The sequence below is a fragment of the Mercenaria mercenaria genome, chromosome 17 (assembly GCF_021730395.1).
Source record: "Mercenaria mercenaria strain notata chromosome 17, MADL_Memer_1, whole genome shotgun sequence".
NCBI lineage: Eukaryota > Metazoa > Mollusca > Bivalvia > Venerida > Veneridae > Mercenaria > Mercenaria mercenaria.
Window position 1 is genome coordinate 40,999,210 of NC_069377.1, and position 21,394 is coordinate 41,020,603.

Below are 21,394 nucleotides of genomic sequence, written 5' to 3' on the forward strand. Positions count from 1 at the left end.
AAAAGTGTCGAAATTATACCAGTAAAGAATTTCATTTTAAGATGATTAAAAAAAATCGAATTTACTGTAAAGTTAGCTCTGTATCAGGTGCGCGTAATATCGCTATGGAAATGTTGGGTAAACAGGAAGCGGTGTGCCTGTAGTTTTCAATCTGTACCAAACAAACTGTTATAAACTTAAAAACAATTGGTGTGAAATATGGCACTCACGGTGATTTCCGCGAAATACCCTCCACACATTGATCCAACAAAGACACCTCTTGCATATGGGGATAGGGCTTTACCAAGACTTGTATGTATTTTTCATGTTTTTGTTTTATTTTTATCTTATCAGAATAATAATCAGGTCCCAGAAAAGTCACAAATTAGCTATATAGCTGTATACAGCTAGAAATATCTATAACTAACATAACACTATGTCAAAATCAAATGCAATATAACAGTCTCAGGAAAAATGTGCAACCTCGACCAGGACTCGAACCTCGGACCTTTGGCTTACAGTGCCAACGCTCTACAAATTGAGCTACCGAGGCCACCTGATACGAGAACCGTTACACACCTTTCCTCTTATTGCGAGACATTGGCACTCCTGGCCAATGTCTGCTGCAGACTGTTAACCGAATTCAGATGCACACCTCAGCCAAACTGCTTCGCCCCGCATGTGCTCAAAGGGAGAGCATCCCGGACGAGCCCCCAAATGTAACAGTCTCAGGAAAAATGTGCAGCCTCGACCGGGATTCAAACCTCGGACCTTTGGCTTACCATGCCAATGCTCTACCAATTGAGCTACCGAGTCAACCCGATACGAGAACCGCTACAGCAAAATGGTCATAATCACATCCCAATGGTTTATAAGATGAAAGACAATAACAGAAAACCAAGATTTTTGCAGTCACATTTTTAATAAATTCAGCAATATTTAACAAATAATCAAGGCCTTCGAGTGGTTTATTGTCTAATTTACCATGGTACATCTTTCAGATGCTTCAGCACTCTGGCGGTATGTTAGACGGTAAATCACAAAAAGGCATTGATTGTTTTCGTTCTAACATGCTCATTGGCATATTTTAATAAATATTATGCTGGATTTCATTTACCCGAGGAGTAAAGTATCAGACGTCATGCAGCAATTTGATGTCATAATGCTCTCTTACCAGTCCGCACGTCAACCATTGTTTATCGCAGAATATACAGAGCTTGATTTCCTTCTTTGTTTAACTTGAAATGAAATCGAGCCATGTTAGAATTTACAATAAATCATTGAAGCATGCATTGCATAAGACAAATTTTGTAATGACTTATCACAGAAATTCGCTTTTATATATTGAAACCTTTTGGGACTGTAAGCGTGATAACTTTTGACTAGCCTTACTCATTTGGCTTATCTGGATGATTTATTTTATGATCTGATATTTTATAGTTGTCATCCCTCTAAGCCTTACCCTTATCTGAATTTTACTGTTAGAAAATGAAGACATTAAAAAATAAAAAAAAGTCATAATGTACTGGTCAAACATACTTGCTTTATTAAATTAAACATTAATATTCATGTAGAAACTTGAAATGGGTTTAATTTATTCATAATTTTTAATAAGAGACTTAAATCTTAGGAAATATGATGTGACAGGTGCGAGGAGACACCGGTTTCAATAAACAGCAGACTGCCGATGTCACTAGATTGCAAAAACAAAACACAAAATATACATTCCAAAATTGTCAGCGGGGTATTTTATGCTTTAATGTCAACATAAATTCATTGTCAGAGATGTGATCATTACAAATACATTGTACATGTACCAGAAAACGTTGCCAACGGATTTCATTGGGAATTTCCTAACAGAAATATGCGGAATAAGTTTGGATGTGATGGAGACAGCGACAGTCAAAAGTTATCACGCTGTTCCGAAACGTCCCATTATTTTGACAAACTTTTGACTGTCCCGTCAAGTCCAAACTTATTCTACATATTTCTATTAGGAAATCCCCAATGAAATCTATTGGGAACATTTTCAGGTACATGTACAATGTATTTGTAATGATCACATTTATGTTGACATTAAAGCATAAAATTGCCTCTCTGACATTTTTTGAATGTATATTTTGTGTTTTGTTTCTGCAATTTAGTGTGAACGGCGGTCTGCTGTGTATTGAAACCGGTGTCATGTAGATATCGCCTCGTACCTGTTCACATCATATTTGCGAAGATTTAAGACTTTTATTAAAAATTATGCGTTAAATTCATCCCATTTAAAGTTTCTACATGAATTTTAATGTTTAATTTATTAGAGTAAGTAAGTTTTGACAGTATTTTATGACTTTTTTTCATTTTTAAAAATCTTTGTTTTCCCAACAGTAAAATGCAGTTACGGGTAAGGCTTAGAAGGATAACAACTATAAAATATCAGATCATAAAATAAGTCATCCCGATAAGCCAAATGAGTAAGACTACCATTCTGTGTGATTGTCTTTTGTGTCATAAACCATTTGGATGGGAAATTTTAATCCCAGTCCAAGCACTTGAAATTTCCGAGATGCTCTTGAGTGTCTCCCACCTAACTAAGAGGCTTGTACTGATTCTCTCTGGAAAGACAGCTTCACATGTATTTGTGCTATACACCGGGCACGTTAAAGTACCAGACTGTCTATTCGCAAAGAACTAGGCTAAGTTAGCCAGACAAGACTGTATCTAAAAAGGATTTCTCTCAAATCTGTTCTGGGGGCTTTATCTCACTATGTCCGTCTGGTCAGATGGCTCTGTGTCTGTATTAGTAGAGGAAGAATTTCGCGCCATGTAGCTGCAGTTGCTGTATGTAAAGCGCCTTTGAACGTGTTTATCATGAAAAGGGCGCTATATAAATCAGGTATAATAATAATAATATTAATAATAATAACAGTTACTGTTTTATATTTGATATTGAAATATATTGAACAATTATTATTGGTTTTATAGCTATTTCTATTGACGACCCCTGGGTATGCAGTCAGTGCAGCCATTTTCACTTCACAGATAGTTTCTTCGAACAATCATATTACTCAGTAGATGCATGTTTTAGTTGCTCATTGATTTGTTTTATAGTTTGTAACAAGTACCTTTTAGTATGATTTGTTTGCTTTTAAGTAGTTCTTTATTGACTTCTGAAATGCAGCTGTTAATCAGCTAGTCCATAACAAATCTGATTTGATGTGGTAGATGTCTTAAACCATTTTCTAAAAATGCATTTAATAGTGTTCTTTTTCAAGTCAGTGTTTTAACCTCTATAAAATGCTTTAACTAGTTTTTAGGCCTAGGCCAAGATTAACAGATGTATTTCAGGTTTAACCAAATTTGTATGCGTGTATAAGTTATAAATGTATTACTCATTGATTGTGATGTGCTAATGTTGTTAATCTATTTAATAGGTACACTTTTATTTTGTTATGAAATATACTTTGGTTACTTATGTTGGTCAATAGCTAAACCTAGCTATTAAATGTTGTCTATATATGTAACACCGATTTTAAATAAAATTTGTTTCTTGTATCTAACGGATAGCTTAGATTTTCGTATGATGACCTGTGAAAAATAACACGACAAGCAAACATTTATTATATATATTATACATGTACCACATTTATATAGCAGTCATTTCATGCACATGTATACGTTCAAAAGTGCTTTACAGAATGAATTGCAAACAATACACACAATTAGTCAATTACACATTCAAACAAAAAATGCATTTCAGATACATATTGAAAAGTATTTAAGTGACCCTAGGATAAAATACTGTTTTAAGCTGTGTAATGAAAAGATCAAAATGTATTAGTCAGTTAACAAAATGTTGTACAAAGAAGGGGGGTTTTAGCAGGTTTTTGAAAGCAGCCAGCAAGTGAACTGGGAAGGGAGTTCCAAAGCTTGAGAGCAGTGAACGAAAAGCTGGGATTGCCATACATCACAGTTTTAGTGTTTGGCTTAACCAGTGACAGCTTGTCTTGAGATTTTTGGTTTCTAACCGGTTTATACTCTTCTATCATATTCCTTAATATAGGCAGGGAACTGACTGTGCAGAGCCTTGAAGGTGTGGGTCAGAACCTTGTACTGTACCCTGTATTTCACTGGCAACCTGCAGAACCGGTGTTATATTATTGAGACGGGTGTGTCTTAGTGATAACACGAGCTGCTGTGTTCTGGACATGTTGCAAGTTGTTAAATGTGCTGTTAACATTTGAAATGTATGTCAGTTTTCCTGTCTGCAAGTCAGTAAAAGAATGAGATGGAAATTTATACAATAATCTGTATCTAAGTGCAAAAAAAATCAACCTATCCTCTATACCCTAAAATCTGCTATACCCTAGAGCACTGTATGCAATACCCAGAATTAGCTAAGCATACCGGGTATTCCCTAAATTTCATCTTCTTACTAATTACAATGTAACTATAAAGGATGTCAGTATTATTCGCACCTTATACTGCTGCATGCAAAGGGCGAGACTGTATGGTGGCTTCTATAGCCTGTTCTATGATTAACCTTACTTGGCAAAAATATTACAAATACCAGTAAATAAATCCATTTTCATGATCAGAGAGTACTGGTAATGCTTTTATGATAACTTGAATTTTTGAACATACATTTACATTATAATATCACCTAACCATATAGACTATGAGTACACTGATTCTGGTGATATTGTTTATGGGGGTCATGTTATTAGAAAGGCTCTGATTTGAAAATGAAAGCTGGTTTTATATAATTTGAACCTCCTGAGGATGCACAAGTAAAGAATGTATCGAAATAAAATAATTTCAATATATCAAAAGATGAATCCTTATCCCCACCAATTCTGGTAACTCCAGGCTACTTTATTCAAGGAGTTTTGGTTTTTCGTGATTTATTTGTAATTATTTGACATCTGGGAGCACTTGAACTTTAGCAGTCTCTATAACAATAGTAGTTTAAAAATGTCTTAAAAATTTAAAGTTATTAGAGCAGCTGTATTAGGGGTAACTTTATTTTTAGATAAATAAGTATAGGGGTGCCTGCCCCTTCACCTCTGCTTTGCTTCACATGCCAACTTGCTGCACATGCGCATTGTAAACTTTCGGGATATTTTCAGTACTTGTGACTTTATTGTCGTTGGACTAAACATTGTATTTAAATAGATTTAAGACATTCAAAAATGTATCTGAATTAAATGAATTTATACATAAACATTCTTTTTAACTGTTCAAGCATTACTGAATGATAATATCTTTCACCCATTGACACCAAATTAATGATGCAAATTCAGGAATAGAAGATTATTTTGATATTATGTGTAAAACAATACGTCACCTTAGTGCAAAAAGTGGATAGGTCCTTTTAAATTAAGTCAGTGCAGTTATCTGCTTCTTGCGTTGAGGTGACAAATAACAGTTTCCTTTTATTTCATGTCTTTTCAATGGTTTAACAAATGAACAAAAAACTCTCATTTCACCCTCATAATTTTAAAGCAACTTCATGATATCAGTTCATCATCACATGTCGCAATGTTCACTGATATTGGCAGACTGCAATTTTCATTCAAAAATTTATTTTTTAAAGAAAACATGACCATTTCATTTAATAGGAAATCAGTCTTGTAGGATTTTGTTAGGGGAAGATTTATCCAGTGTCATCCTGAAAATTATTTACAGCAAAATAGCAGTGTTGAGAGAAGAGGAGTATGGGTTGAAAAACTATAAACAGTGCTTAGGTAGAAATATATTCGCATGTTGAATGATATATTCTATACTTTGTCCTGTACAGTTGTACATTAACTTAAGAAAGAAAAACCTATTGTATTGCCAACAGTATAAGTATTTGTTTGTTTTGGGTTTAACACCATTTTTCAACAGTATTTCAGTTATGTAACCGCAGGCAGTTAACCTAACCAGTGTTCCTGGATTCTGTACCAGTACAAACCTGTTCTCCCCAAGTAACTGCCAACTTCCCACATGAATCAGAGGTGGGGGACAAATGATTTCAGACAAAATGTCTTTTATCAAATCGTCATGGAGAACATAATTATGCCTTGCCCGAGGATCAAACTCATGACCCCGCAATCTGTAAATCTGCTCTCTCCCTATTGAGCTAAGCAGGAGGGCTATATTAGAATAGGGGCTGCCTAGATCCATTGGGAAACCCCTATCATGTGGGGTCAGTTTCCTTTTTTTGCTGAAATGATTCTTTCATTTCTGGAACAAGTGCTCTTTACCTGTTCTCAATTTCAATCAATACTCAGTCTTCATTCTTACAGTGGCAACCATCCATAGGCTCCTGCCTTTTTAATGTTTATTTAAAAGATTATTGTTGCAATTTAATTTGGAATTGAAGATATGCACTGGTAGAATTATTTTCAAGTTCTTTTTGTGAATGAATGGCATGGCTATTTCAATACTATTTTGAATATTTTCACAAGGGGATCCTTTCCAGTATTTTCAATGAGCATGGTATCAGTAACTGTTGTTTTGTCTTCCTTACATGTATGTTAATCAGTTTTTCATTGCCTTTCTTAAATGCTCCTTTGTAATAAAGTTTTTTTTTTTTTTTTTTTTTTTTTTTTTTTTTTTTTTTTTGATTAACTGAAAACCTGCATTATAGGATTTTAATGAGATAAAAAAAGTTGTTCCATTTGATAAATTGTCTTGCTTTTCACTGCAAAGATACTGGAAATAAAAAGCATAACATTAACAAAATGGTGCTTTAGTAAAGAAAAATCACAAGTCAGTCGTATATATGTATAAATTTACTTTTGACATATAATCAATCATAGATAGAAAAATAATAAAAACCCTTGTTTTAATCATCAAAGTAACATGGTGTAGAAGGTGAAAACATGTAGTGAAATAGTGGGCTCTGATCTGTAAGGAACTACAGATTAAAATACAATTGATGTCAGGCTGCGGCCTCTGATCAAGATGTTATATAACCATATATGTAAGCTGTTTAGCCTTATAAGGCTTCAAATAAAATCGATTTTCAATTTGTACTGTTGCTTCCTTCCAGAATAGAGAACTGAATGATGAAAACCTGATGACACGTCAGAGGGCTGTTATGTCCCTTTGTGATCACTTACATGACCCAGAACATATTGCAGAAGCATTGAAAGTTGGTAAGAAGTTTCTTGGACAAGTTCATATTTTCTTTAGCTAAAAGAGTTATTTGGCTTAATGTATACATGTACCTCCGTGCATAGTAGTTCATTACAGTTCTAACAGATCAAGTTTTATGATATATTTATTTTGGACTGGACCTCTAAGAAAAATGGACTGCAAAGTAATCATATCCAAATACATGTATCATTAAATTTGGATATTTGCCTATTGTTTTATTTGACTATATTTTTTTCTGTATAAGAGTTATGTATGTATGATAAACTACAAACCTATAAATCATAAGGGGCTATACAGGGTCCACGCAGAAGGCTTTAAGATATATTATATAGTCTCATTTTATTTGTTTAACTAATTGTGTTTTGTAACAGAACACAACTTTTTTCTTGTTATTGCAAATCTTCACATGTCAGAAACTGTTTTGTTTGTGTGATCTTTGATGATGCTTTCAGAGTTGCCTCTATATAAACATACAATATTTCTTAAAAGAAATGTCACAATATAGGAATCATAGGACTTCATTACTAAAAAGGGAAGAATATGTGTAGGCAGCTGGCTAGCTCAGTCGGTAGAGCACACGTCCTGTAAGCAAGGGGTACAGTGTGCAGCTGGTTAGCTCAGTCGGTAGAGCACTCATCCTGTAAGCAAGGGGTACAGTGTGCAGCTGGTTAGCTCAGTCGGTAGAGCACACGTCCTGTAAGCAAGGGGTACAGTGTGCAGCTGGCTAGCTCAGTCGGTAGAGCACACGTCCTGTAAGCAAGGGGTACAGTGTGCAGCTGGCTAGCTCAGTCGGTAGAGCACACGTCCTGTAAGCAAGGGGTACAGTGTGCAGCTGGCTAGCTCAGTCGGTAGAGCACACGTCCTGTAAGCAAGGGGTACAGTGTGCAGCTGGCTAGCTCAGTCGGTAGAGCACACGTCCTGTAAGCAAGGGGTACAGTGTGCAGCTGGCTAGCTCAGTCGGTAGAGGACGTAAGCAAGGGGTACAGTGTGCAGCTGGCAAGCTCAGTCGGTAGAGGACGTAAGCAAGGGGTACAGTGTGCAGCTGGTTAGCTCAGTCGGTAGAGCACTCCTCCTGTAAGCAAGGGGTACAGTGTGCAGCTGGTTAGCTCAGTCGGTAGAGCACTCGTCCTGTAAGCAAGGGGTACAGTGTGCAGCTTGTTAGCTCAGTCGGTAGAGCACACGTCCTGTAAGCAAGGGGTACAGTGTGCAGCTGACTAGCTCAGTCGGTAGAGCACACGTCCTGTAAGCAAGGGGTACAGTGTGCAGCTGGCTAGCTCAGTCGGTAGAGCACACGTCCTGTAAGCAAGGGGTACAGTGTGCAGCTGGCTAGCTCAGTCGATAGAGCACACGTCCTGTAAGCAAGGGGTACAGTGTGCAGCTGGCCAGCTCAGTCGGTAGAGCACACGTCATGTAAGCAAGGGGTACAGTGTGCAGCTGGTTAGCTCAGTCGGTAGAGTACACGTCTTGTAAGCAAGGGGTGCAGTGTGGGACTGACTTAACATCTTTTTCTCACCCTGTCAGGCTGTCACACAAATAGCAATGTATCTAAAATAGTTTATAAGTATAATGTAAGAACAGCAAAATTTCTTTTACTTTAAATCATATTTCTTTTGTGCGACTAACATCAAGAGTTGTTCTACAGTAACATAATTTAAAGACTACACAATCATACTGCCCAGAACTCTCTGAACTACTTATTTCTGAGTTTTTATCTACTATTACTTACTTTGAAGGCACTTCCTACATTTCAGACAGAAAAATATTAAAAAAAACGTAAATATTGAGAGTACATGTCTCTTTAAGAGCTTAAGGAAATTAAATTTGGTTTCTAAATATGTTTTATAGGTATAGCAGAGAGTTTGAAGAAATTGCTATCAGATGCTGATACAACAGTCAGACAAAAATCTACAGAGTGCTTGTTTGTTATAGGATGTAAGTACAAGTAGACAGTGTTCACCTTACTTAGACAGCCTATCTGTTTTAACCTTTAGCCTGCTAAATTCCTAAAATGGACTGGTCCATCATTCAGTTTAGGCAGTACCATTTATTATTTGAAGGGGTGTTCACTGAAAATTTACTGACTGAATAGCGGACAGTGCAGACCATGATTAGCCTGCACGGATGTGCAGGCTAATCTTGGTCTGCTAATTCGCCACCAGCAGACTAAAGGTTAAGAAAACATTTACTGCATTTTCAAGTCTGAAACACTTTCAAAATTCAAACTCTGGCCCTTTTTAAGTTGTATTTCTTGGGAGATTTTTTATTAGTTTAGGTCAGATTTTCTTGGATACTTTATACACCCTTGTATTATCATAAGATGAGTAAGAAGATCAAGAGCCATAACTCTCTCCCTTACATATTATAAGCTTTATGATCTATTTCAACATAGAAAATTGGTATTTCTTGGTTGTTTTATTCATTTAGGCACACTTTTCTTGAATGCTATAAGAACTATAGGTAGATGTGTAAGAACATGAGAAGGCCAAGAACAATAACTCTTTTTCTTACTTACTGCCTTTTGTAAAGCACTAGCAACCACAAGTTGTGCTCTTGTTACGGTAGGCAGACCCTATTTTAATGCTGTATGTTAAAGTAACACTATTTAAGCAACTAATAATGATTTCTGCTCCTGCTAGATCAAAAAAAAAAATTCAGAAAAGTTTCAAGTGTTAATTGTATTTGAATAATAAAAAGTAGGTTTTTAACTTGATAAAAACTTGTAGAAGTAAGTGTGAAATGGAGACACAATTCAAAAAGATGTTATGAATAAAGTTCTTCTGACAGCATGCATTGCAGGACAAACTTGAACCAATGCTAATATTCATGGATGTAACTCACAGCTTCAAGCTCTTATATGTCTAGAGAATAAGATGTCATAAACTCAACCAGCAGGTTGTGGGTTCAGACTCCAGGGCCAGGATCATTCATATTGCACTGGTATTTAGATAAGGTCCAGTGGCACAAAAAGGCTGAATTGCTTTATTTGTTACTTTAATTTGATTTTAAACTACACTTTCAAACTAAATGTAACTGATCAATGCATTTCAGGTCATGCTATTGGACGAGATGCATTTCTTGAACACAATATCATTCCACCAGTGTCTAAACTGTTTGATGATAAAGTTGACATTGCAAGGAAAAATGCTCATAAAGCAATAGAAATGATCTCAGAAACACCATTAGGTAAGTATATTTATTGAATACTCAGTGCCTTTGTGTGGTTTATCATCCGATTTACCACAGGTCAGAGTTGATGTGCCCAGGAATATAACCATGAGGGAGCAAGTCTGAGTGGTTATATATCCAAGCATCTGAATGTTGCATAGCAATGTATCAGACCATCAGCCTTGAATATATTCATTTTAACATGCTCATAAATATTGTACTGAACTATGTTCCACCAAGATATAATGAAGCATTCGTCATGTGACAGTTTGACATCATAATTGACATCATAAGTTTTTTCATCTGTTCCTCCATCAAAGCCATCATTTCTCATAAAATATACAACATTTGATCTCCTTTTCTGTTTAACTTACAAACAATTCAAACCATGTTATAATGAGATTTAAATATTCCTGAACAGTATTTTTTTGCATTATCTTCAATGTTTTAAGTTTCCATTATGTTCTATTTTAAAATAATTGAATTCCTTGTAGAATACTAGTGGGTATTTTACTGAAACCAGGAAATTTTATGACAAAGAAGTTAAGAAATTTTGCAATATATGTTTGTAATTTAGAGTATGTGTAAAATTAATGCACATATTAATTATATTTTCAGTCTAGTGATTATTTCTTAGTATCTGTCTGAAACTTTGAAGTGAAGTTTGAAAATGATGTCCATTAATGATAAAAAAATATAACCTGTATTTAAAAGTCAGTTTTTGTACAGAAAATTCAAATTTTCTTTATATTTGGACTTGATATAAATTACAAGTGTTAGGCATACACCTCTCACATTGACTTCATACAGTTAAGACAAAAGTCTTTTCTACATGTCTGGTCATTTCTTAGTTTTGAAATTGCAGTAGAATATACCGGTAACAGAGTGTTTACTGACAACATTTTACTTTATTTGATCTGTAATAGTTTTTGCCACACTGAAAATTTGGAAATTTAAGAATTGAAATAATTAAAATTTAGAAATGTCATTATTTGATTGTTTCAGGTGCTGAGGGTATTGTGACAGCAGATCTGATAGGAACTTTAGTCATGAAATTGAAAAGTGAAGTGGATGAAATTAAGGTATATTTTATCGCTTAAAAGAAAGATTTTTTCTGCAGTACATACTATAAAGCTTACAGTTATATGGCCTGAAGGGGTGAAGTCTAAGTACTGGACTGTAGTCAGTCCAGTCACCTTGTTGTTAGAAGTGTAGGAAGCAGCCATTTGGCATGGTAAACATAAGTTGAGTTTATTGGGATTATCATCACAATGACACAATTGTAGATCATATGGCGACTTTCCAGCTTTTGATAGTGGAGGAAGATCCAAGGTGTCCCACAGGCATTATTTCAGGCATGGGTGAGCTCCTGGGTAGAAACACTGAACTTCTGTGAGCCAGCTGGATGGCTTCCACACATGCAAGAATTGGACACACCGAACAAGGTTTCAGAATGTCAAGTGATTCGAAGTCAGCAATCTTAACCACTTGGCCATGGCGGCCACTTACCATCAATTGGTAGTAAACTTTGTTCTACAATCATTGTCATAAATAATTAATTTTAACTAATGAAAATTAATATGCTATTGTCTCTGAGAAAAGAATTTATATATTTGATAATATGTAGGATTCTGTCATAAGGCCTCTGGAAATTTAAAGCAGATCTTTTTTCTGAAGATAAACAGTTTTAGTTTCTTGTATTGGAAACAATACTGTGGCATAAGGAGGAAAAATAACATTGAGCAGTTATGAAACATGGGTGAATAATTGTTGTACAAACCAGACCAGTCTGTACACTGGAAGGCACTGCCTTTGCTCATGCCATTCCAGTCATTGTTTTGTGGTAACGATTTTAACTTTATTTTTATTTTCAGACACTTATACTAGATACATTTACATTTTTTTGTATGCGTGTGGACACAGAGAAGGCCTGAGAGTGGATGCAATGAAGTATTTACTTTCACTTCTTCCACACAAAGATCCTGTCATCAGAGCACGGGCTGCACGAGATGTCATGGACCTCAGGTAAATAATTCATTTTGCAGTTTTTTGTTGAATCATGTAGGTCAGGGTTCGAGTGCTAACTAATCATATTGTAAAATCATATCATTTGTTTCTTCAAGGTTTTGGCCACCAGGTTTGGTTTATGTGACATGTACGGTTTGTGATATGACATCTTCTTTGTTAGTATTGTTATTTGTTATTTTTCAACAAGGATTCACTTGATTGGATTGGACTGCCACCCAGCATTACACTTTAAAAAGTAAGAGTACGGTAATATTTTAAACAAGTTCTGACTCCCTTTTAATGTGCTTCAAAGATTCAATCAAAGTTTATTGCAAGAATGAGTATTGGACACTAGACAACCTCCGTTAAAAATCATAATGTAGTGTGTCATTGTTCATATGTAAAAAAAAAAATTGGTTTCTGATGTACAATTTCCTTTTATTCCACATTACCATTGAAGTCCTTTTCTCTATTCTTAGTGCACCATTAGATGGCAAGAACAAAGCTGTAGAAGTGAATGCAGTGCCGGCACTGGTTGGTCTACTTGAAGACAAGTCACCTGATGTTAAAGCTAATGCAGCAGGTGCTCTCATGATGTAAGTTATTGGTAAACACAGATCTCTCAAGTGCAAGGGGATGAGCAAAAACCTCAAGTTCTATCTAAGGTTTAAAGCACATAACATATGGAAAATACTAGGAAAACTAGCAAGGGATCACATGTATTGCTCCAGTCGGCCTGGAGACTTGAACAAGCTGTGTTTGACTGCATTATTGTGAAAAAAATCAAAGGGGATTGTTGCTTACACTCTTCTGGAACCTATTGTCTCGTTGATAATTTTGTTAAGGTTCTTTTTTTTGTGGAGTCGACTTTGTACAGAGGTGGTGCTTTTTGTAATGCTTTGAATCTAAGTTTTTATCATTGTAAGACATGTATGAGGTACATGGCCTGCTACAGCACTAATCCTGCAGATAGCAGTAATATTTGTATATTGTAGAATCACAATTACAACAAAGGGAAAGTACACAGCATTAGAAGCGAAAGCAATACCACCACTTGTCTCCCTTTGTTGATGATGCTACCCGTGAAGGTCGAGCCAAATGCCCACTAAAGGTAATACTTTATAGAACTTTATCTATTGTGTTGTATTCTATTGTATGATTTCTACACTGTTACTATGTCATTATCTTTCTTTTAACTGAGAATTTACTAATACAGATTAAATGCTGTTAGCCCAAAAATTTAGCTTTCAGTATGATAATTACGTGGATAGCTATTTGTGCATTCTTTTTACATCATGTAACATTAGTTGTTTTTGCACTGTGTTAAAAAGTGAAGTACATTCTAAAATGATCTATTAAGTTCGGCCATGCATGGTTTTATTACCTGGTAGGTGTTTCCTATTGTTCAGACCAGTGGCATAATGGTGATGGAACCTAATATAAAATAGCATTCTAATCATAGCTGGATTGATTGCCAGTCAAACAACAGAAGAAGGTCAAGATCTATATATTCTGCAACAACAACGGTTGACACGAGGACCAGTAAGAGGAGGCATTATGACGTCTATTATGAGTCAACATGTCGCATGAGGACCGGTTCACTAATACCCGCCATAAATGAAGACCAGCTTAATTTTTGATCAAAATATTTCAATGAGCATGTAAGAATGAAAACAATCAAGGTCTTCTTGTGATTTATTGTTTAATAACACCCATCCTGGTTCAATTCCTGCACATCTGAACAGTGATAAATCAGGGGACAAACCACTGGAAGGCCTTAATTATTTGATAAATAAATATGAAATCTATTTTAGTCTAGTTCTCAAATCTAACATAATCTTAAAACTGCATCCAGCTTCTTTTTATAAACTTTCTACATCACTGACAACAAATTTTTATCACTTTATTAATAAAGTTTTGCCTATATCAGGTAAAGTTCATGCATGAAATAACCGTAGCATAACATCCTTCTCTACTTACTTACTTAATATAAAGTTTTATTATTACTCAACTTTTATAACCTAGACATAGCTACAAACGAAATGTCAAATTTCAATTTTATATCGAAGTTTTATTGCCCATGAATAAAGCTAAAGATATAGATAGTCATTTGGTGTGTCGTAAAGTATACATTTATGAGTACGTTCATGTCAAGAGTGTAGTTTGGCTGCAAAACATATATGTCATAGATTTTCCTATTTATTTTGAATATGAACATTAATTTTATGATAGGTATTCTTTAGAAGCTGTCTGTAATATGCAACCTGAGTTGGTATCTATGCAAACCAAACATTGCTAGAATGTGTAGTATTTTAAAGCTGTTGCAAGACATTCTACACTCAGTTGTCTTTGAACTTCTTTTCACTCAAATGACATTGGAGTATTTAATTACTTTGAACCCTTCATTTTGTGAGTGGGCTAAAAACTACAAGGGAATATCAAAATTGTCCCCAGAAAAGTGCTCTATACTCTTTATTCTGTTCATTTTCCTGACATTCTTATACCTTTACCCCTGACTGGCGGCAATTGTATCTGCCTGTGCGGACCAGTGCAGACCAAGATCAGGCCTGCAATCCGTGCAGGTCTGATCATGGTCTGACTTGTTCGCTATTCAGTCAGTAAATTTACAGTGAAAACACCCCTTTGAAGATACAATGGGTATTGCCCTAATTGAAGGATGGACCAGTCCATTTTAGAAATTTAGCAGGCTAAGGGTTAAATATTAATAGGACATAAAAATTTTCAAATTTTAGGAACATGGTTGTTAATTTGTTACTAATTTATTGTTTCTAAAGCAACACCACTACCAGTAAAGTGGCCAAGTGGTCATTATGTTGCTGTCCCATCAAACAAAATTAATTAAAACCATTTCACCAATACCGTGATTCAGTGTTTCGTGTAATCAATCCATTTTTTACACATTCCTTTTGAAAACTAGACTTGTCTGTGTAATATTCTGTAGTTTGGATGAACTTGTGCCATTAGAGCTGTGATGTATTGGAGCGTATCAAGGACTAACCTTTTTGATTTTCAATAATGTGACTGAAAGTTGTTGTTTAAGACCTGCATCATGCGATACTTTTCCTGCCACATTTTACCTGCCATTCGTCTAACTGAATGTGTTTTTCTTTTATGGTCCCCCTTACTAGAAGGAAAAGGCCTGCTGCGTACTCTTGCTGTGTACATACAGGTATATGATGCGTACATGATGTGTTACTGACATCAAGGGCTTTAAAAAAGTACGCAGGATATACACGCACATACACCGATAGTACGTTTGTAGTACACTTTTGCATGCAAGTGGTGCTATCTGCCGCGTATACTTGCTGGTAAAATGCTGTGGCTAAGTACACAGGATGTACGCGGGAGGAATTTAGTATGCGGGAAGGTACGCAGCATGTACGCGGCACTTACACTTTTCAATGCAAATGAGCCTCGGTGTACTACCCCTGCGGCGTACATGCTGTGTACTCCTGCGGCGTACATTTGTGTTTACTCCTGGCCGAGTCTGCGGCGTACCATGCTGTTGTACTCCTGCTGCATACATGCTGTGTACTTCTTGTGGCGATAACTGCGGTGATAATGTAAATTCCTTACCCCACCAACTTTCTTATGAATAAGGCTGATCAATTTGGACAGAAAAAACAACAGAAAAACAGATAAGTGACAGGGACTCAATACGTATTTACCCTTACCAAAATAATGTAGATTGATGTTGTCAAAATTAAAATTAGTTTGATTTTCTTCATCCACTTTTCAATGAAAATAAATCAATTTTTGTAGCATGTAATTTGGTAACTCTGAAGAAAATGGCGTAACTGGCATCAAGGGGAAACGACTTTAATGCAACTAATTTATAAGTGTTATAAATTTCAAGTATCTGCGGTGTACATGCAGTGTACTATTTTCTTGTACAGGTCCCTCTGCGTACAGCAGTTGTACTCCCCCTAAAATTTTCAGAGTCTGTAGCTGCCGTACTTGAAGTGTACTAGTGACCTCCTGCGTACATGCTGTGTACTCGTCGAAATAGTACGCAGCATGTACGTGGCATGCGGTGTATGCAAAATGTACTCCTCTGGGCCGTACTACTGTGTTCGCGGCATTATACACAGCAAATCCGCGGCATGTACGCCACAGAGGCTTGCTTCTGTAAGGGGTATTATCCATTTAGCCATATACTGCATAGCAGTTATATTTATCCTTGATTTTCAATTGAAAACACAAAATGATATAGCTTATCTCCGTTCAGTGTGTTCAGAACTTATTTTTGGATGATGACCCATATTTTTTTATGTAAATTCTTATTCCACTTGGAAAATAAACATACAGCATGTACTGAAGTGACTGTTGGGACTAGCATTTACTTATTATTTGTGTCGACATATCAACTATACATGTCCTTATCTACAATATATAACTGCTTCATCAATTTCAGATTTATTTATTAATACCACTTGAGAAAGTTTTTGCAGGAAACCAGAGATATGAAAGTACTTGATGGCCATCAATAAGTATTTGATGGCTTGTTTTCTGTTGGTACTTGACTGAATACTTAGTGGTTGTAAAATTTCTGGTGCACCATCATAGTGACATTTAAGTTAATTTGTTTTATATGAAAGATTTCCTATTTTTGTTTGTTGTTATAAGAAGGAGTATTATTCATTCAATAATTGTTATTTTCAGGCTTTGACATGCTTGTCAGAGGCTCCAGAAGGCAGAAGAACATTGCTGGAGCATGTTGACAAGGTAAGATATAGGTTAGATACGCTGTATTAAAGTGTGTTACCTGCTGGAGGCTGTTGACAGGTAAGACATGGTTTGATATATCTGTATAAGTGTGTTCCCTTCTGGGGCATGTTGAAAGGTGACATAGGTTAGATAATCTGTATAAGTGTGTTACCTTCTGTAGCTGTTGACAAGGTAAGATATAGGTTAGATATATCTGTATAAGTGTGTTACCTTCTGGAGCATGTTGACAAGGTAAGACAAGGTTAGTAATCTGGTATAAGTGTGTTACCTGCTGGAGCATGTGGACAAGGTAAGACATAGGTTAAGTAATCTGTATAAGTGTGGTTACTGCTGGAGCCTGTTGACAAGGTAAGACATAGGTTAAGTAATCTGTATAAGTGATGTTACCTTCTGGAGCCTGTTGACAAGGTAAGACATAGGGTTAGATAAATCTGTATAAGTGTGTTACTGCTGGAGCCTGTTGAAAGGTAAGACCATAGGTTAGATAATCTGTATAAGTGTGTTACCTGCTGGAGCCTGTTGACAGGTAAGGACATAGGTTAGATATCTGTATTAATTGTGTTACCTGCTGGAGCCTGTTTGACAAGGAAGCTAGGTTAGATATCTGTATAAGTGTGTTACCTGCTGGAGCCTGTTGACAGGTAAGACATAAGGTAAAGAGTATTCTGTATCAGTGTGTTAACCTGCTGGAGGCATGTTGACAAGGTAAGAATAGGTTAGTTATCTGTTAAGTGTGTTACCTGCTGGCGCCTGTTGACAAGGTAAGACAAAATAGGTTAGATATTCTGTATAAGTGTGTTACCTTTGGAGCATGTTGACAAGGTAAGGACATAGGTTTGGATACTCTGCTGGTATATGTGTGTTACCTTCTGGGCATGTTTGTCAAGGTAAGCTATAGGTTAGATAATCTGTATACAGGGTGTTACCTTCTGGAGCATGTTGACAAGTCAGACATAGGTTTAGATAATCTGTGTAAGTGTGTTACCTTCTGCGAGCATTGTGACAAGTAAGGAATAAGGTTAGATATCTGTATAAAGTGGTTACCTGCTGTATAAGTGTGTTTCCTGCAGTTGACAAGGTTAGCAATTGTTTAGAAACTTGACAAGGTAAGCCATAGGTTAGGATATATACAACAAGTGTGATACCCACTAGAAAGACATAAAGTTAGAAAAACTTCTACCAAAGAGTGTACCTGCTGGAAAGATATACTACTAAGAAACCATTGACAAGGTAAGGCATATTACAATTAGCATATGTTACCCACGGAACATTGACAAAGTAAGGCTTAGGTAAAATAGTAAATGTTTTACACCGTGTGTTACTCCACTAGAATGGGTTGGCAAGAAAGGACTTTTAGATAATATATTCAAATGTGTTACACTGGTAACATATTGTGTGGATACATCTCCACAGAAGAGAGAATGGGCATTGTAGCATACAGAGGTGATCTCATGCATGCATAGTTAAAACGACAGGTGCAGCTGTGGGCCATGCTAGGTTTGTTGTAGGAAAGTGCCACTATCATGTGACCGTTTCAGGTTCACAGTGTATACTCTTCACTTGTAGACTTACAAAGTCGAGTGTACATTTAAGACTCTAACGACTGATGCAGTCTACCTCACTTGCTGTCTGTATGTTTATTTTTTCCCATAGGTAATGAACATTTTCCAGTCCAATGGGAAAAAATTTGTTTGTAGTTTCTGTCAACCTATTGAATGGTTCTACAAATGTAAGACAGTACCTTTAACTGGATTGTTAATAAATGTTTAAGTGAAGATAAAGATTTCTTTGTTGTCCAGCATGAATACACAAATGCTTCAGTCACAAGGAAAAGTACGATTTTCATTTATCAGTTTGAATTAAATTTAAATATCTGGAGTTATACTGAAACTGTCAATACAAATATTATTTGTTAAATGTCACATATTAGTTTTCAATTAACTTTCAAAGTGTCTTTACTTCCATAGCCAGTTAATGTTATGGGATCAGTCAATAGTTTGTCACCAACAAGGACTTAGCTCAACCGGTTTAATTATCCAAAACTAGGTTTCCCTGCTTGTTAAAGGAGTTAGGAGGAAAAGTGAGTGAGGAAATTTCTGAAATCATTATTAAATGAAAATAGATTTAGGTAGTTCTGCAGTTTGATAAACCGGAAGTGATGGCGTAACGCCATTTTGCAGGGAAACGGAGAATAAAGTACTGGATTCGGCGGACGGAAACAGAAAATCATGTTATGAATTAATTGCAACCTGTGAGTAAAGTTCTTACAATGGCACTGTTGCTTATTATTGTAAAGTCAAAATATGATATTTAAAACCTATCACTCGTTAAATAATCAATATAACGTCTTAAAATTGCGTGAAATGTCCGGTTTACTTTAATCATGGTCAAATATCTCAAAAATTAGAACACGGATATTATATTTTAGTTCAGCAAATTATCGGCCTTGTCCTTTATTTACTAACTGTGGAAGTTTCATCAAATCTACAGTGTAGAAAATTTTTTTATTCGCGAAAAATGTTATGAAAGTTATGATTTTCGATAGACTCCCATTATGAAATATTGCGTGAGGGACCCTATTTTTCAAACAGTCTAGCAAGCAAATCAAGCACACGGACCCTATCTTTTGTATTTCCTAAATTTTCTAAGGTATATCTGAAGTTTTGAAATACTCAGTGTTTAATCAAATTCTACGTTGAGGAAATAAAATTTTGATCCAAGTAACGTGCAGAACTACCTTAAGAGTTTAGGGCTGCTTCTGGGCATTGTACATTAATATGATTACCAGTTTTCACCAAATTTGTAACATACTGCACCCATTTATAATTTATTTCCCTTTAGAAGAAATATGTTAGGTTAGATGAGGGCAAGATTGTCAGGGACAATGACCTGTTTTCATATTAAATAAAAGAATTTCCTTAAACCTGGATTTTTTTTCTTCATTAGTTAATATATCTAAAGTCTGATTAGATTCAACTTTTCTCCATTTTAAATGAAAAGAGGTTGACTTTTACTTTAAACTATAAAAAAGTCTCCTTTGTACTTTTAATAACAAACTGTTTTTGAAACCATTTACAAATTTCAGAGGGAACAGAATTTATGTTTCTTGAAATAAAGATTTTTCACAATAAATTATCCAAAAAAAACCAAAAAAACTCCTAAGACAAAAGAAAACTAGCATATGCGTTGAAAGAATATTAAACCTTTGACCATACGTCAAATTCAGCTTTGTTTATGGTCTGCAAGATGGTGCAGGTAAACTTTAATAGCTTTTTTATGTTTTACATGTAAACACAAAAAAACATTGATTATGAAGAATTTAAAGGTGTACCAGAGTTATCATAACTTATAGGTATTATGTATATAGTATACAATGTATTATTTTATCTGTCTTAGTTAATAAAACATGCCTTACTATTTTCAGATCAAGCACGCTGCAAAGATGAGATTCCAGTGTTGCACGTGGCTGCAGAGATCGCGGTGAGAGTCATCGAATGGAATACCATAAAACCGCGGCATATGCGCACAACATTTTTTCTTCATTATTTGTACCACACCTCATAATCAGGACATCAAATGGAACTTTTTTGATATTCAGACTGTGGAGAAGTTTTTTATTAGTTATAACATAAATCCTCATGAGTATGTTAATGAAAGTTGCAAATTTTAATTTTCGTACTTGTGAAAGCCCTATATTTCAATTACTTCAGTTTATAAAACCAGATGACACTTTTTTCAAGGAATGAACAAGATTTTTTTACCAGCTGTTAAAAATGTGTGAGAAGTTTAAACTGAGGCTTTTTGCTGATAAAGTTTTGTTAACAGTGTAAATTGTAACACATTAATTGTTGTTGTTCAAAATGTCTTGTCCATTTTTCTATGTACGGTATACCATTATTGCGATTACATTAAAGGCTGAAAGATGGTTTCATCTTAACAACAGAAACACTTTACATTTTAAGACTGTTTAGGTTTATATTCAAATTTTAAGTCTTAAATTCTACAGGGAGAATTTTTATTTTTGAAATTGTTTGTATGTTTTGTGTTTTCAGGTACAAGAGAAAACTTTGTATGTTGTTTAATGGAAGATTCATTCTGACGCCTTTTAAAAGTACAGCCTCTTGTTTAATGATTTTACATGTCTTGTGTATTGTAACTTTTGTTTAAGATTATTGTTAAGTTTAGGGGTTTTTTTATGTTCATTTTTTTTCTATTGAATGCTTGAGTTTATTTTTACAGAAATAGTTCGGTCAAATTTTTCAAGTCTGTGATAATCTAAAGAAATATTGTTAATGACATTATATGAAATAAAGTTAATTATACCATCAACAGTATCGGTTTATTTTAATTATTGATATTACAC

General features: G+C 35.3%; 1 protein-coding gene across 1 annotated transcript; it reads left to right on the forward strand.

The window, feature by feature from the left end:
* The first annotated feature begins 102 nt into the window (after nucleotides 1-102).
* On the forward strand, nucleotides 103-21,113 carry LOC128549986 (radial spoke head 14 homolog). The gene is given in 12 exon segments (XM_053527801.1): nucleotides 103-291; nucleotides 7,004-7,109; nucleotides 8,956-9,042; nucleotides 10,159-10,293; nucleotides 11,281-11,357; nucleotides 12,150-12,201; nucleotides 12,204-12,300; nucleotides 12,762-12,878; nucleotides 13,278-13,347; nucleotides 13,349-13,393; nucleotides 16,966-17,028; nucleotides 21,084-21,113. Coding segments are annotated over 12 exon segments (972 nt in total). The 5' UTR covers nucleotides 103-198.
* Nucleotides 21,114-21,394: the final 281 nt, after the last annotated feature.